At 38.6% G+C, this 16,434-nt stretch overlaps 1 protein-coding gene across 4 annotated transcripts; it reads left to right on the top strand.

Annotated features, from left to right (window-relative positions):
* The first annotated feature begins 3,533 nt into the window (after window positions 1-3,533).
* On the top strand, window positions 3,534-14,149 carry LOC139700238 (uncharacterized). Of its 4 annotated transcripts, XM_071598870.1 has the most exons (6): window positions 3,534-3,593; window positions 3,704-3,892; window positions 3,999-4,093; window positions 8,721-8,996; window positions 9,092-9,190; window positions 13,834-14,149. In XM_071598870.1, the coding sequence occupies exons 3-6, from the start codon at window positions 4,036-4,038 to the stop codon at window positions 14,040-14,042; spliced, it is 642 nt and encodes a 213-aa protein (XP_071454971.1). In that variant the 5' UTR covers window positions 3,534-3,593; window positions 3,704-3,892; window positions 3,999-4,035; the 3' UTR covers window positions 14,043-14,149. The 4 variants fall into 4 exon arrangements, with proteins under 4 accessions (XP_071454971.1, XP_071454987.1, XP_071454979.1 ...); XM_071598886.1 differs by lacking the exon at window positions 3,534-3,593 and having other exon boundaries at window positions 3,652-3,892; window positions 4,034-4,093; XM_071598878.1 differs by lacking the exon at window positions 3,534-3,593 and having other exon boundaries at window positions 3,652-3,892; window positions 4,030-4,093.
* Window positions 14,150-16,434: the final 2,285 nt, after the last annotated feature.

The following is a 16,434-nucleotide window of genomic DNA, read 5'->3' as shown; positions in this document are numbered from 1 at the left end:
CTGAGACAATATCCGGCCATTTCTCTCCTCCGCATGACGTATAGGCACCGGTGAGAATGCTTCGTTCAAACAAATCTCCCGCGGCGGACTATAAAATCTGCATAAATAGAGAACGACTTTGAAGGATTTCGCAATTCTTCGCCCGCATATTTGATTAATGCTTTGTATTCCACCCATCCAAAATATTGAGGGATAGGCCTTACAGAGGACAAGGACCGTACTCCGGCCGCAGACAGAAAAGGTACGTAGGAACAGAGTTAATTCGAGTATAAGCAGAAAACAGAAAAACGTTATTTGAAAAAAGGATACAAAACCGTTAAACATAGTATATTAAGTACCCTGCAAGCCACCACTAGGGTGTGTGGCAGGGGGTGAATACACACCAAAACTAATTTTCACCCGAATATTTTTACCCTTACCGCGATCGGACAACGTTATTCTGATCCCTAATCGTTCTTGGGAAAATTGATATCTTAAATCTATCTTTTCTACACAACCTCTCCAATTTATTGGCATAATCTCGCCTACTGTAGTACGCTGAGTCTAATAATACATTTTCAACATCATCGCCAAAGAGACATCCTTTCAATTTATGCCAGAGATTTCACCTATCATTGAACCTTCGCTCTGTGAGTGATTCCCAGCCTAGCTCCTTTAATATTTTGGATGCACTACTCCGTTCACCATAACAAAGTTTTATAAATCTAGCTCCTCGACGCGATCCAATTCGGCAATCAATCCAACTTCATGAGGATCCCATATACTGGCATCATGTTCTAAATGTGGCCTAACCAGCGGAAGATACCACTTCTCTTTAATCTTCCAATAACATTTACCCAGTAGTCTTCCAATAAATCCTAATTTTTTGTCAGCTTGTCCACGTATTGCCCGTATATGTTTCACCCACGAAAGGTTGTGATGGAGGGTAACGCCAAAGTATTTAATCGAGTCTACAAATTCCATTTCAGTGTTCCCGATGCAGTAGGTGTTCGGGAGGGAATTGCTCTTTTTCCACAAATTCATCAGTACGCACTGTTTAAAGTTTAATTCTAATTGCCAAGTGTCGCACCAGCATTTCATAGCGTTAGGTCATCTGCTAAAGCTGCTTTCCCCTCAGGAAAACGGATATTTCTGTAAACTACTGCATTGCCATGCTCTCTCCCGAATTAAGGGCGTCATGATCTAAAACGCTAACTGTGTCTCACTAGATTTTCCGTTTCGGAAACCGTGTTGATTTTTCATCAATAAGGCCAGACTACCGAGGTGTCTCACGATCGAACTAGTAGTAGAACTATATGTCCCATGAGTTTGCAAAAACAGATGTGAGGTAAATATGTTTGTCATTGTTCGGTTTATTCTTGCCTTCGTTTTCAAATATTGGTATAACGTTAACCGTTTTCAAGTCACTGGGAACCTTTTGGTCTACCAGCGATTTCTTAAAAACAATTTCTAGATACGGTGAAATTTCTTACGCTAGTTCCTTAAAGATACGAACGGGAAGTTAAACGGGCCCGGAAGATTTATTAGGATAATACTATATATTTTCAGCAAACGCTCAATTCTATTGTATGAGTTTTAAATTTTGGGCATCGGTTGTCCGGCACATGTTGAATCGGTAAGTTATTGGAGACCTTCGGTGACACATTGGTGAAGACGTATGGAAAGAAGACATTTAACAAGTTGGCCTTTTCCAAACTGCTAGTTTCTCTTTCGCCTTTATCGTTTTTGAGTGAAGTAACTAAGACATTAAAATCCCTGAACCTCTCTCACGTACGACCAATTTTTTTCGGATTCTCTTTTAAATTTTCTGCTAATCTGTTTCTTTTGAGTTCGCTTAACGCTTTCCGTAATTCCCTCTCGATATTCGCCCAAGATATCCTGAAATCATAAGTGAACTCATTCCTTTTGTGGCCAAATATCATCACTAATAATTTTCATTCTGGTTTGGCGTAGCCTTTGACGTCGCAATGCTTTTCTAACAACTACGTTGTGCCATCTAGGCCCCGTGTTATCTTTTATAAATTTACTGGGAATGAACTTGACTGCTGAGCGCGTGATGTCAAGGAAGTGATTCCTCGTATCATCAGTATTTGGGTGATTAATATATTTCTTAAAATTAGCAAATTGACTCTGTTGCACGCATTTTAGGACATTATAGTCCCAGTCTTTAAATAAGTACTTTTTTCTCTTATGCCTCTTATTTCTGACCCCAAATAGGACAACTTAGCATTTACTGCCCTGTTATCACCAATTCCTTTAGTTTTTTATAGACATTTTCGGGTGTGCCCGTTGCTAACAAATCAAGAATATTTTCGCCCATAGTTGGTGAAGTGACAAGTTGATGCGAGGAGATAAACGTAAAGGAACTTAATAGCGACTCGCATGTACGCGCCAAACGCTTTCCAAACCGTTACCTGGAATTATCTCAGTTGAGGCAGGAATTTTTACTGCAGTAAAGATTCTATTTTCTCTGCCGTTTCTGTAAGCGGAAAATTGTTTTGAAAAGATTTCACAGTCGGTGATATCAGTAGACAACCAGTTTTCTGCTCCAATATTTATATCCGCGCCTGTGCTTTGAGTAAGGTGATGATATTCGACGACTTTGTTTTTTAAGCTCCGGCATTTAACTACTAATAGACATAATGTTTCCCTGACATTATGGTTGCTTGAATTTTTAACGAGGATTGTATTCTTATTAGTATTGAATCCCTGATAAAATTTTCTGTCCGATACTGTCTGATTCGTTTTAAGTGAACTATTGCTAGCACTGACCCTCACTTCATTTAAAGATAAATAATTTGGCAAAGAAGACTTTAGAGACCTAATATTTGACCTACATTTTAATCTAAAAAAGACCTTCAGTGGTCGAATATCCTACCCGCTACCTAGCGACCTCTGACGTGTAGTGAACACCAGAATGGTTCTGGAGGTTCCTACACGATTGAATCGCCGACTGAAGGTATATCATAATGGTAAATCGCGTAATTAAGTTTGATGTGCAAATTCAAACCAAACCACAACCTCAAATCCGCCGTCGTCAAAAGGGTTACTGTGCGTGTTTCGTGGAATTCTAAAACGTCTTTCACGGTACGACACATTCGTAATTTTCCACTCAGCTATAAAGAAGTTATTATGGCTCAGTTATCTCGGCAAATATAAAGTAATGCGGAATGCAAAATATTGAAAATTTTGAAAATAAAAAAAATACTTCTGTCACCACTTTTTCAGACACAGGCAACAAAATTTAGCTCTTCAGCATAATTTGCTAATAAACCCCAGAAAGAAGCATTCCAAAGCACTTCCACCGATAGTAAAACAGCTTAGATGCATACCAGCACGTTGCATACATCTTTTGCGGGAAAAGATTACATTTCTTACCGGTTGGCATTTCAAAGGCATGTGACTATTTAACCTTCGAAGTCACAAACCAAGACAAAAGATAGGCACTATTTAAGACAAGCACAAAAAGAAGGTAGGACTCGGGCACAAATGGATTCAAGAGATTTTCTGAAGAGGTCGCTTTGAAAATTGAACTGCTCTCAGTGAAAATAAATACGGTGATACGAGTGTTTTTACCAAAACGTGACTCTTAGGTAAAAACGAATGACAAATTCATGCAATAATTATCATTAGCGTTTGATAGGCGTCTAATGATCGTTATAAAAAATTCTTTCCGACAAAAACCCACTGCTAAATTATCCAGGATCCACGAGACTGACCCGACCGACTTATTTTGATTAACGGGACCGGAAAACCGCTTTGCTGTATCTCTCCGAACTCTTAAGTGTCAAAAGTAGTTCCCTTAGGACTTGATTGAGCTCTACGCTTGAGACGGAATGCACAATTGAAGCCACAGTCACTTCAGAGGTCTTTACACGAAGTGCCTGAGGAGGTAAGTCTGCAACAGTGGAATCATCGAAATTTTCACAATCAAAAAGAAGCAAAAGATACTCAATCGTTGTTTAATATTTATTACTGAAAAAATAATTTTTTTACAGATTTCTTTTAACATTAGTGCAATGCTTACAGGAAGAAATGGAAGAAGCAGGGATGAAGATTCTACTCAGTTTGTTCATCATATCCATAGGTTCAGGTAATTACCGATAAAAGAAACTAGCTAGTATTAAGTTATTTTCATGCTCATCGTTATCTGTACGTGCGTTTTGAAGGTAGGTTCTGAATGGTCTAAATTAAATATTATGTATTAAGTGTCAAGTGAACTTCACAACTTCTTTGGCATATATTCCTTCGTATATGCACTTTTCCTACTGCCGAGCTGTCCTTATGCGGTTAAATGGAAGAAGGGACCATTTGGTCTCAATTTCGCCCAAATAAATACCTCTATCTTTCTATCTTATGCAGTCTACAAAGCTTATACTCTACTTACGTCTTTTATGTTTACCTAACATTTTTCCTTCAACTACTGAGTACAACATCCTCATAATTCCTCTCCCTACTTTTCCAGCGTTCCAAATTCCTCCCTACCTCTTTGAAAAGGAATCGTTAGGCTTCCTCTCCGTCTAACTAATTAACTAAATCATTTTCCATTCTCACAGCTCAATAGACTCTGAAAAATTTTAATCCCCTTTCCAAGCTGACCATTTTTTTGATGCAGTGCCTACACCCCATATGAAACTGCAGTGGAACATCGTAATATGAGCATGATCCGTTCTGCGACCTTTCTCGTAAAACGAAACCGTCATTTAATGAACCATTTTTTCCCTATAAAACAATGTAAAATACGATAATGTGTTCCACGCCGCAATTGATCGAAGCTCATGTACACCTTTTCTTCTATCGCGAAATGAAACCACCAGGAATGCAAATTCGATTCGTAGAAAACAAAATAGAATCGAAATAATTAGTTTATTATTTATCATACATTCATAATTCATTTTTCTAATAAACCTGTCGAGAGTCATTTTTTTTGCTGACTCTTCGATTTTTCTGAAAATGCGACATTGCATTATCATTTCGTAAATTTTTAGCGCCATAGCCAGTCTGATTAGGGTGATGCGGCTCAATATATGATGCAACAGAGAGCTATAGTCTCCTCTTCCGCTATCGTGGAATAAACCAACCTGGAACACGAATTAGATTTGTAGAATAACACGAAATTGAATGCAATAACTTCAGAGTGTATAAATCATTCGCCTTGAATAATTAGTTTGTTATTTATGATACATACCTAATTATTTTTACTAGAAAAATGTTGAGATACATTTGTTTTTGCCGACTCTTCAAAATGTGGATATGCGACACAGAATTATCATCATATAAATTCGTAGCGCGCGTAACAACTGCCGCATTATGGTGATGCTTTTTAATGTACGTACGAGCAACAGTTTCCCATGCTTTCAGCATTTCTCCTATTGCGCTAGGTGATTGCTGCTTTTCTGTTACCTCCTCCTCAGGACAACTCTCTTCCACAACTTCTTCCACACAATGCTCTTAAGCTCCATAAGATATTCGGTAGTCAGCTCCTAGCTGTGCTCCTCCACAAGATCATCGATATCATTGCTAGCCAACCCCAGTCCCAGGAACTTGGCCAAAGACAAAATCTCGTTGGCTTAGGTCCCCATATCTGCTGTCTCAAATCCCTTAAAGCCAACTTCGTCAACGCTCTCCGGACAAAGCTCCTTCCAAGCAGAAGTGGAAGTTCTTTTGGTAATCCCTTCACATGCCTCTCGGTCATTTTAAGGCAGTCAACGATGCTGAAATGACACTTACAAAACGCTCTCAGATAGAGATTGGTCCTTTCAGTCTCCTGATAGCAATGCTCGAAAAGTGCTTTAGTGTGGAAATTCTTAAAGTTAGAAATAACCTGCTGGTCTATAGGCTGGGGTAATGGAGTGGTGTAAGAAGGAAGAAACTGGAATTTGATGAATTTAAATTCCTCAAGAAGGCCCCCTTGTGGGCCGGGAGGATGGGCAGCAGCATTGTCTATAACAAGCAAGACATGAAGTGGCAGATTCATCTCAAGCAAATACTTTCCACAGAAGGACCCAACAATTCATTGGCCCAGTCAGTAAAAAGGTCACGTGTTACCCAAGCCTTGTTATTGGACCTCCTCATTACATTTAGCCTGCTCTTCTGGACTTTGCATTTCTTGAAGGCTCGTAGAGTTTATGAATCTTAAACAAGCGTGGATTTAATTTGCAAATCGCCCCTTTCATCGGCACAAAATAAGAGCGTGAGACGGTCTTTCATTGGTTTGTGGCCGGGCAGACCATTCTCCTGTGCTGTTATATAGCTTCCCTTCGGAATCTTTTCCCAGAAGAGATCCGTCTTGTCACAATTAAAAACCTGTTGCAGTAGGTAACCCTCAGAATCTACGAGCATCTTGAATTCACCGATTAAGTTTTCCGCTTACTTTACGTCGGAGATCACTGCTTCACAACGACTCACGACGCTGTAAATGCCAGTACTTCTCTTTAACTTCTCGAACCATCCAGGGCTTCCCGTAAATACTTCTTTTTCGTCCATTGATGATCCTGGCGTTTACTTAACGAGGTCAACAAAAATCACTTCAGCCTTCCCATCAATCAAGCTCTTGTTAATAGCGTCGCCTTGGAATTGGTTTTCACTTGATGAGAAGCAACCTTTCAACATCGTTCAGAATACTTAGCCGCTACTTAGATATTCTTCCCTTTGAAGCATCTATTCCCTTAATTTTTTCATTGTTCTTGAGGATAGTACATATCGTTGATATCGACCGATTGATTGTATGTTCATTGCAGATCAGCTGCGCAGACACCTCATTCTCGCTTTGAATGATTTCACTTTTAATTTCCTCGGTTAATTATATTCCCTTTTGCATGTTTTCATGCGGCTTTTTCTTTGGGGATATTTTTTAAACTATTCATAAAATATGTGCAATATAAAAACTGTGCACGAAAAGTCACAAATAATACGCCTGAACACAAGTCTGGACAAATGTGCGATCACTAGCGGCACTACGATGTTAGTGGAACTTGTGCTAAAAACGTAAACAGTCGGCGCAGGCAAAATCACTCGGGGAAAAGCCCTCTCCGAATCATTCGTAATGCGAAATTTCGCTCGCTAAGCGAGTGCTTCTTCACGGAACAACCGTAAATGAAGGGGATCTCCATGGCATTTTCGACGCCGTAGCTCTTTCCCTAAATGCTATCATTGGGGGTTCCGTCAATATCATCAGGGGGGTCACCAATCAAGGAGTACCCGAAGATTTCCCCAGAACTGGTGGAGCATGCTTGAGAAACTCATATACTTTCAGTGAAATGGACGATACTACCAACAGACAGTAGAAGCCTCCATGGAATCCCCTCTCTCCCCTACCGTTGACAACTAATGCATGGATGACTTCAACAGGAAAACCCTAAACTCGAACAGGCAGAAGCCCACTCACAAGCTGGTGAGGTAAGTGGACGACACATTCGCCATCTTTCCCCATGGAATCCATGACCTTAAAAAAATCCTCCAGCATCCGAACTGCCAACACCAATCGATAGAGTTTACCATGGCGATAGAAGAGAATAGCCGACTGTCATTTCTGGACGTATTGATGACTAGGAAATTCGAAGGAAAGCTGGGTCATTCAGTATACCAAAGAAGTCGCACATCGAATGGAACCTTCACGTCTCTTCCCACCACCACCACCCGATACAGAGGGTGCCACTGATTAAGACACTGGTTCACCGAGCATACTCCATCACGGACAGTGAATCACTTCCCCCGGAAAGATGTACCTATTAATAATAAATGCACGTACAGATACAACATATCTACACGCTAAATATAGCAGTGGGACAAGAAAAGCTTTTAGGTAACAAATGAGCTCTAAAAAACAATCAATACCAATTCACCCTAATTCTTTCCGCGTGAACAAACTTAAACATCTCTATGATTCAAGCATAAGTCAGGGACATGCCACTACCATAGCAACAAACGTTTTTACCGTAACGATGTTGATGTGTCAAATTTAAAAAATCATGAAAACTTTCTTCATTGGAATGATCTGACTTACGCTACTGACTTTATGAACAATTAATGGAAAATTTTTTTTCACGCCAAGCGCCGATGTTCTTAGACGCTGAGAACTGACCACTTTTACGAGTCCAAGGGAGGAGAAAGTCGCTTGGATGAAGATGTTGAGGTGGATGTGCAGCGTAACAAGGACTGAAAGCCCTGACTGCATTGAGGCATAGTATCGATAGTAAAGAGGTCCAAGAAAGAAGGCTAGGATGGTTTTGACCAGCAATACAGAAGAGCGAAAGGGCTACTGGAAAAAGAGTGGAGATGTGGTACGTTCAAGGAAAGAGGAAGGCTCAAGTTAAATGGAAGCGAACAACACTAAGGAGGTCCGATGTTTCATACCAGGCATCACTCCATCCCTCGGGGCTTAAGGTACTGTATGCAAGTGTGCGCCAAGGGCCCTCCTGGCAAATGTTAGAAAGTGCCAAAATTGGCCCCGTCTCGTTAGTATGGAAGGATAAGGTGGAATAGGACCTGAAGGAAAGGAGATGGAAAAGAGGGGAAACCCTTTAGGCAGCGAAACGGAGGGGAAGGATTAAAGATCGGAAGACCGAAACTACGTAGAGATAACGGATAAGATAGCGTGAAAATAGAGGATAGTATGGTACCAAATATCATATCACAAGCATTACAACCAATTAAAAATTAAAAAGACAATCGCTAAATGATTAAATCTTCTCGCCTAATTTGGATGCCATTCGTTTCAGGTGGAGATTCAAAAGTGGAGGCGTTCCCGAAATTTCCGACATTTCCAACCTGGGCACCATTCCAAAATATGCCCACTTTAAAAAATATGCAAATATTCCCAAATTTGCCAACATTCCCAAATTTGCCAACATTCCCAAATATGCCAGCATTCCCAAATATGCCAACATTCCAAATCATGCCAACATTGGCACCAGTCACCTCGATCAGCAACCCTATCTGCAAAGCATTCTCGACAGAAACCTACGGATGCTGCACTCTTCTTCAACCATCTCAAGGTTAGTTTTGCATAAATCATATGTTTGACACCACGATTAATGGTTTGCTATTAGTTTCTAAAACTATAATGGTTTTCAATTATTTTTCCTTACAGATGAATTGTGTGTTAAACTTACTGGTAAACTAGAAACACTATCTTTGGAAGCTAACCTTTTGGTGGATGGAGTGAAGAGATTTTCATTAACATTATCAGGTAAAGACAAAATTAATTATTAAAAGATCCTTCAAAATAATTGGTGCATAAACAATGGTGTTAATCAGGAAGAGAACAATTACTTCTTATTTAACCGCAAACAAGAAATGGTTGTAGATGGGCAGAATTTATTAGAGATAGATGTAGCTCCACGAGTACCGTAGGAAAACCTAATAGGGGCCTAATTTTCTTGATATACATTAACAATGAAGTTCCCTCGTTGGCAGTAAACTTAAATTATTAGCAGACGACAGGGCGGTTTACAAATAAATAAGGACATCGGCAGATAGAGAGATACGGTTAGAATCAAATATAAGAAAATGTACACTACTGAAGTTTTGGAACAAATGTATACCGGAACAATTAGTAAATTTTAAATTGATGGGACCGAATTATGCTCCTCGGAATATTTCAAATATTTATTACATTGACGACATATATCTTTCATAGGATACGCGCATCAGAGGTATTTGCAGATCAGTCTTAAAGAAACTAGGTTTTATCAGTTTGGTAACAAGAAAATCTACTTAAATGTAAGAGATAGATGTTGCTCCCACTTTAGCAAGACTAGATTTGGTTAACGCGGCAAGTATTTGGGAGCTATGGGAGAAAATGCCAATTATGAAATTGGAAAATATCCAGAGAAAATCTACCAGATTTGGTAAAAAGTGCTACGAGAACAGAGTCCGCGTGGCATGTATATTGGAGGAATTAGTTTGATAGCCACTAGATTCGCGAAGAGATCAGTCAAGACAGACATTTAGAAATTTATAGGGCACCTGAGTTTACTTGCGACATCGAGAGGATTATCATGGCACTAATCACATTGATACAGTCCTACAAGTGGGGTAAAATAAGAGAGACATACGTACACCGACACTAAATATATTCAAGTACTCATTCTTCCCTCTTAAGATACGAAATCATAAAAAAAGCAAACCCAAGCAGCCAAATATATTTACTTATCTAAGACCGAAATTTAGTGATTTAGTCAAATACATAAATTATTGAATGCTATGTATAGGAGCGTATTATTATTAGGTAATCTACCAGTTAAGAGGTTCTGGATGGACACAACGACCAAATAAATATTTTGTTTCTCCTAACAAAACATAACCCCACATTCTACTCTACAATTGGCCCCTCTTCATCTCTGTATACTTCCTTTCTTCCTTCATCCCTTCCAACATCTCTATACTATTCCTGCCCTTTCCTAGGTCTTCCTAACCTTCTCCCCTCTAACACATTCTTCAACACCCCACTGCCGATCAAAATGCTTTTCGCCCATTTTTTTCCGCATCCTAATGATTTCTTCTCGTAATCCCCTCTCCCCCCCACAATACCTATTACTTCCTCATTTTTTTTCTTTCTGTTAACTCCACTTTCTCCATCCTTCACCACACCCACATTTCAAAAGCATCCAATCTACGTCTACCATCCTGCTTCAGTGACCATGTTTCCGCGCCGCACATAACTATGCTCCATATCAAAGTTTTAACGAGTCTTTACCTATCATCTTTACTCAATGTTCCTGCCATCAACCTGCTCCTTGTGAAAGCCTCTTTGCCTAGCGCAATTCTCCTCCTTACGCTCTGACTACTTTGACTATTTTGGTCCAAAATAATTCTGAAATACGTAAACTGCTCCACCTGCTCTATTTTTTGCCCTCCTATTTACGGATTTTACAAATCCCCAAACTACTTTCAATCCTACCTCCAGTTCTTCCCATGCCTCTTCAATGATTTCCTCCACAAATACGTTGAACAGCGCCGGTGATAATAGACAACCCTACCTTACTCCTCTTCCTAACACGGCCGTCTGGACTCTCCGTCTCCCTCCCGCAACCGAGCAGTCTTACACATGTACAGGTTGAGAATTAGCCTCCTGTCCATCTAATCTATTCCTATTTTTTCAATATACTCATTAGTTTTTTCCAATTCACTCCATCGAACGACTTTTCGAAATCTACGAAACAGGCAAATGCGTATTGATTGTATTCTATATTTCTCTAGATTAGTGATCTCATTACCACAATGGTATCACGCGTACCTCTCCCCTTCCTAAACCCAAACTCATCATCCCCTAAGTAACCATTTTCCCTGCCCTCCATCCTTTTGTTGATGATCCTGAGAACCACCTTAGCTGAGGGGGAAATCAAACTTATTGTTCTATAATCTTCACATGATATAGCCTTTACATTTTTAGGAATAGGAACTAACACCGATCTCAAAACGCCTTCCGGCCACATTTCTTCCTCATATATGCAAGTAATCAGTCTATAAAAACTCTTCCTCCCACATATTCCTAAACCCTTCAGTAGTTCCGCTGGAATTTTGTCCACCCCCTCGGCCTTATTTGATTTCATCTCCCTTAATAGCCTGTATGTATATCTCATCGGCGAGTATGCCTGGACCTAAGCTATCTTCATCTACGTCATATTCTCTTTCTATGCCTTAGCTTGTCGTGTGGGCGAATGCGTGTGCATATTAACAAATACATAATCAAATGAATAAAAGAACTTATCGTTGTGTTTTTACGACTGGTGCCTCCCAACACACACCCTTACGGCGTCTTTCCGGCTATTGTGTATTTAGATGTATATTTAAACTAGTCATACTATCAGTGGAAACTGTTATATTGGCGTCTATGATAACGAGATTTGTATTGAAATTTTAAGTAATGAAAAAATTAATATAAAAATAATAAAGAATTCAATTCGGGATTTAAAACGCTTCTAAGATATATGAAGACATGATTTACAAAACCTGTGAAGGCATGTCATAACGTCGACACTCACTGAAGGGATTTCATCAATTGAATATCCCTCGTCGAGGAAACACGGGTTGAACTGTTGAATTTAAATGAAATCATAAAAAAGCCAGAATCGAGGAAGTGACTAAATAACTCAAATCCCGGTTAATGAAAAATAAACATTTCATTAGATTAGGCGACATTCATATTAATGATTTCGGATGGTAATTCCTGCAAACATTTATAAAATTCAAAATAACAGAGGCTCAAGAGTTACCAAAACGATTTAATTCTCGCTTTTCACCAAGTACCTATGGCTAAATTGATTAAGAAGCTTTGTTTTAGGGTCTGGTTTCAAACACGAACACACTGTAAAAACGACCCTAAATGAAATCACTAATTTGAGAAAATTGTGAAAACATAATGCTCAGTAGTATTTTACAAGGTCGAGGTTAGTCATTTAAGTACATTCAGCGTTGGATACACTAGTATCTAGATGAAATAAGTTTGTTCAAAGACAATCACGACGCAACGAAAAGATAGCATTGACGAATTTGGAATCAAATGACATGGACTCTGTGGAGTTAAAAATTTATGTGACGAAGAGGTGGGTGATATGTAGATTTTTATAGACGTGATGAAAGATGAAAAAAGAAGCAAAGAAATTAATTCTGGCTAAGAAGAATACAGCCGCAATGACAGGTAGAATGCTTTTAGAAGATAGTGCGTATTAAGTCATACTATATCGGGAGGGGTTGCTACTCCAGCACTCGCCATCGGAAAGGACAGACGTTTGCATAATCTTGGGCCATAATACCATAATACGGTATCGTTCCTTGGTTCATGCTGAGCATCCAACACCCGGCTGTGTTGAAGAGAAATCACCCATCAGATTCACCTTCTCTCCTTTTCGCGTCTCCAGGTGTAGATCGTGAACTTGCTCGTACGTGTATGGCCACTAACAAGCGATAGATCCATATACTGCTCGAACTCTACCATAGATGAACCAGGGGTTTGTTGATCTTTAGTCACCTGATACGACGACCAGGGGTACTGCGGGAATATTCCTCAACCCACTATCGCAGGGGTGGATTCAATTCCACTCTTCTCGAAAATTATATCAAATAAAAAGTAGCACCCATACAATTAAAATTTCTAAGAACTAGGCTGTGCGCAATTGCGCAAAAATTGGTACAATTTTAAAATCAGTAATCTGATAAAAAAATAATCGATTGCTAGGTCTAGTTTAATGGATTATTTTACTCGATTAGTGGCATCCTTAACAGTGAAGACGAAGAGGTCCAAATTTTGTGTTAAAGATGTTCTAGTGGGATGTTTACAAGTTTTTAAGTTGTTTAATCATTTGAATACTGGTAAAATTCATCTTTTAGAAAAATTTAGAGTTAAAAAAATGATGCATGACGATTGATGATAATATCATTAATAGTCAAGAAAAAATAATTCTTAATACCGACGTAAATAAGAACGCCTTTAACATAAACAACAGTCAAAAGCCCTATTTACAACTACTCTAGGGCGTCAATTTGCGCTAAAGAATATTTGAATATGGATCCGTACTAAAACACCGTTCTCTCCACAATGCATCCCATAATTATTGCAATTATATCTCCATATTTTTTCAAAATATTGTCATCCATCAATAAATCTTGTTCCCCAGGTACCCTTTCCTGTTTTACCTTCCTTCTGTCCTCACGTCTCTTCAATCCTTCCACTGAAGCTACCGAAAATTTAAAACGTTTTCCTTGCATTATGTTGACTTTTCTTTTTGTCACATATTTACTTGGTAATTCAAAACATATTAGAATTAAATTAACTGATACCGTTCATAGACACTACATTCAAGTGACCAAATATTTTTTTTTAATTTTCAGGGACTCATTTGCCACCAGTGTGCTTGCCCATCCCTCAGATTCCTGGATTTCAGTTTTGTAACGGCTACAACAACTTGACAATAGTAAACGATGCAATGAGAGTCTGCCCATACACGGACTTCATGTATTATACCTCCAAATTAGGAAATATTGTTTGGGACTGCATAACTATTGGGAAAAATGGATTTGGGATTGACCCAGTGGGCTAAAATAAAATTATGGTGCTCACTTATTTACTTCAAATACCAAACTATTGAAATGTTGCATTAGTTTGAGCTTACATTGTTAACTTTCTTATATTAAAAGCATAAGCTACAATAATAAACAGATTATTAATGTCTTAGTGACTTTTTCTTTGTCAAATGGGTGCCTCTTTAGACAGTCAACTTATGACTGGGGTCATTTGAAGCTTCTGAAATAAGAGAAGAAGTGCTCTAATATCAGGATCCCTGGTGTTGAATAATCCCCCAACACACACACCATAGTGATGACTTGCAGGGTAATACAGTGAGGATGCTTGTGAAATTTCCAAGAATTGATTGCTAATCTGATGCCGTTTTTGGCTGCTTTGCTAAATAAATAAACTTATTAATTCTAAAAGGGAAAATAAATAATTACAGTAGGATCTCAACTACCCATTTGTGGTAGATTGATATTTATCTGAATATTTAACAGTAGGCATAACCTGCATAAAACCACCACTTAAGGCTTCCATGGCAGAATATTATGAAGAAAAAGGAGCACAAAGCATGAATTTATAGAGGAAAAAAATTCACTCATGTTAAAAAATCCTGGAGAGTTGACAACCCAAGGCATGCATGGGTTTGAGTCCAGCCTCAGGCATGGCTGTTGTGCCAACACTCGTGGTTTGGCTCCTGATGATAAGCCATGAGCTTATATGTAGCACAATTATTGATTTCACTGACCACCAATGAGATCCGGAGAACAAAAAAGGTGATATCTATAATCCCTGTAATTGATTTATGAGTAACTCTCATTAAATTACTCATGCACGAGGATGCCATCCTGTTCAATTCACCAAACCAAGACTAAAATATGGCAGTTCCATCAGCGTTTCGTAAAATTTTATCATCCTAGTTAATGATAAATGAAGTAATGATAATAGTGTAAATAAAAGGGGTCAATGTTTCTACCACAACATTTGGCATACCATGGAGACCATAAATACATATAGCAGATCCAGGGGGGCTATTACGAACTAAAGAGTGGAGTCACTCCATCAGGTAGAGTTTACTGAGGCCACACTTTGTAACTCCACCTGCTGTTATTACGAATGAGCAGGCTGGAGTCTCACCACCATCACTGTTTTTACTTTAGCAGTCGGATTTTTATCAGTAACTGGAAGCTTTGTATACATGAAAATTATTGCTTTCATAGCGTCCAAAAATGATATTAGCCAATATTGACAGTAGAATGGGCTAAACAAACACTCCATATCAAAAGCAGACTGTCAAAATGTGATGGAATCAAGACAGGTATAAAACAGTTTAAGTAAACCTATAAATAGATTGTGACATTGTCCAGGGTAGAAAGCTGGGCAGTCCTAGAAAAAGGCAAAGAGAAAATTCAAATATATCAATGTAATGGTGCCTATTGAAAATAACCCTGAACAAACAAGCATTGAAGAAGTTCAGAAAATAGTGAAATGAAAGTTCCCATTGACAGAAGCAACAGAAAACAATAAACAGGCCAGTTGGGCAATTGATCAGATATTTAATTTGAAATATTTTATATAAGCCAATATGCTCATTGTAATGTTGTACTGGGTCATCCTAGAAAAGGAGAGGACATTTTATTGCTAAAATGTCCCTGTGCCTAATGATACTTTGGATAAACAAGCAATAAAGATTTTCTCACCAGAGTGAGGGCCAAAGTAGAAGCAATAGACTAGAAGGACACATGATGAGGCATTGAGATTGCAAGTAACTCTAATTTGGAAATATTAGAAGCATTAAAGAAAAGATGCAAACATAGGATGAAATTTATGGATGGCAAAGGCTATATATATATAGTGGCCAAAGTGCCTTGCCCGGGAATCGAACCCAGGACCCTCCAGTCAGCAGTCCAACGCTCTACCCCCTGGACTACCGCGACCCATATATATATATATATATAATATATAAAAGAATATATTTGCACTTGAACGTGAAAGAACACGTACATATCAGATAACTCATTACAAAGAGATAATGCATTCCACCCGCAAAGTGTACTGGTCAAGTTAGAAGTCCAACTGAGCTAGATAGTAGATCTTTATGTGGAACTTATTTCTGCCTTCTTCACAGAGATTGATATATTTGGATGCTAGACTCATGACTTCGGCGACGTTTTCACATTCTAGGCAAATACGCTATGATCATTTAGGTTATATGCATAAACATTTTGTAGTCATCGAGCCTTACCTTTGAAGGAGACACTCATTTACTTTTTTATAAATCTCATCATAGGTCTTTAATCATGCAGATGATTTGGCATTGCATTAATAATATTTGGTTATCACTACAGTAATTTTATTACCCAAAATTTGTTGAAATATTTTGTAATACCACAGTTATACCTTTCTCATTTACAGTTACTTTA

The sequence above is a fragment of the Hetaerina americana genome, unplaced genomic scaffold, assembly GCF_022747635.1.
Source record: "Hetaerina americana unplaced genomic scaffold, ioHetAmer1.1.p SCAF_1, whole genome shotgun sequence".
Lineage (NCBI taxonomy): Eukaryota > Metazoa > Arthropoda > Insecta > Odonata > Calopterygidae > Hetaerina > Hetaerina americana.
Note: the sequence above shows the minus strand (reverse complement) of the source record. Positions and strands in the feature narration are given on the sequence as shown.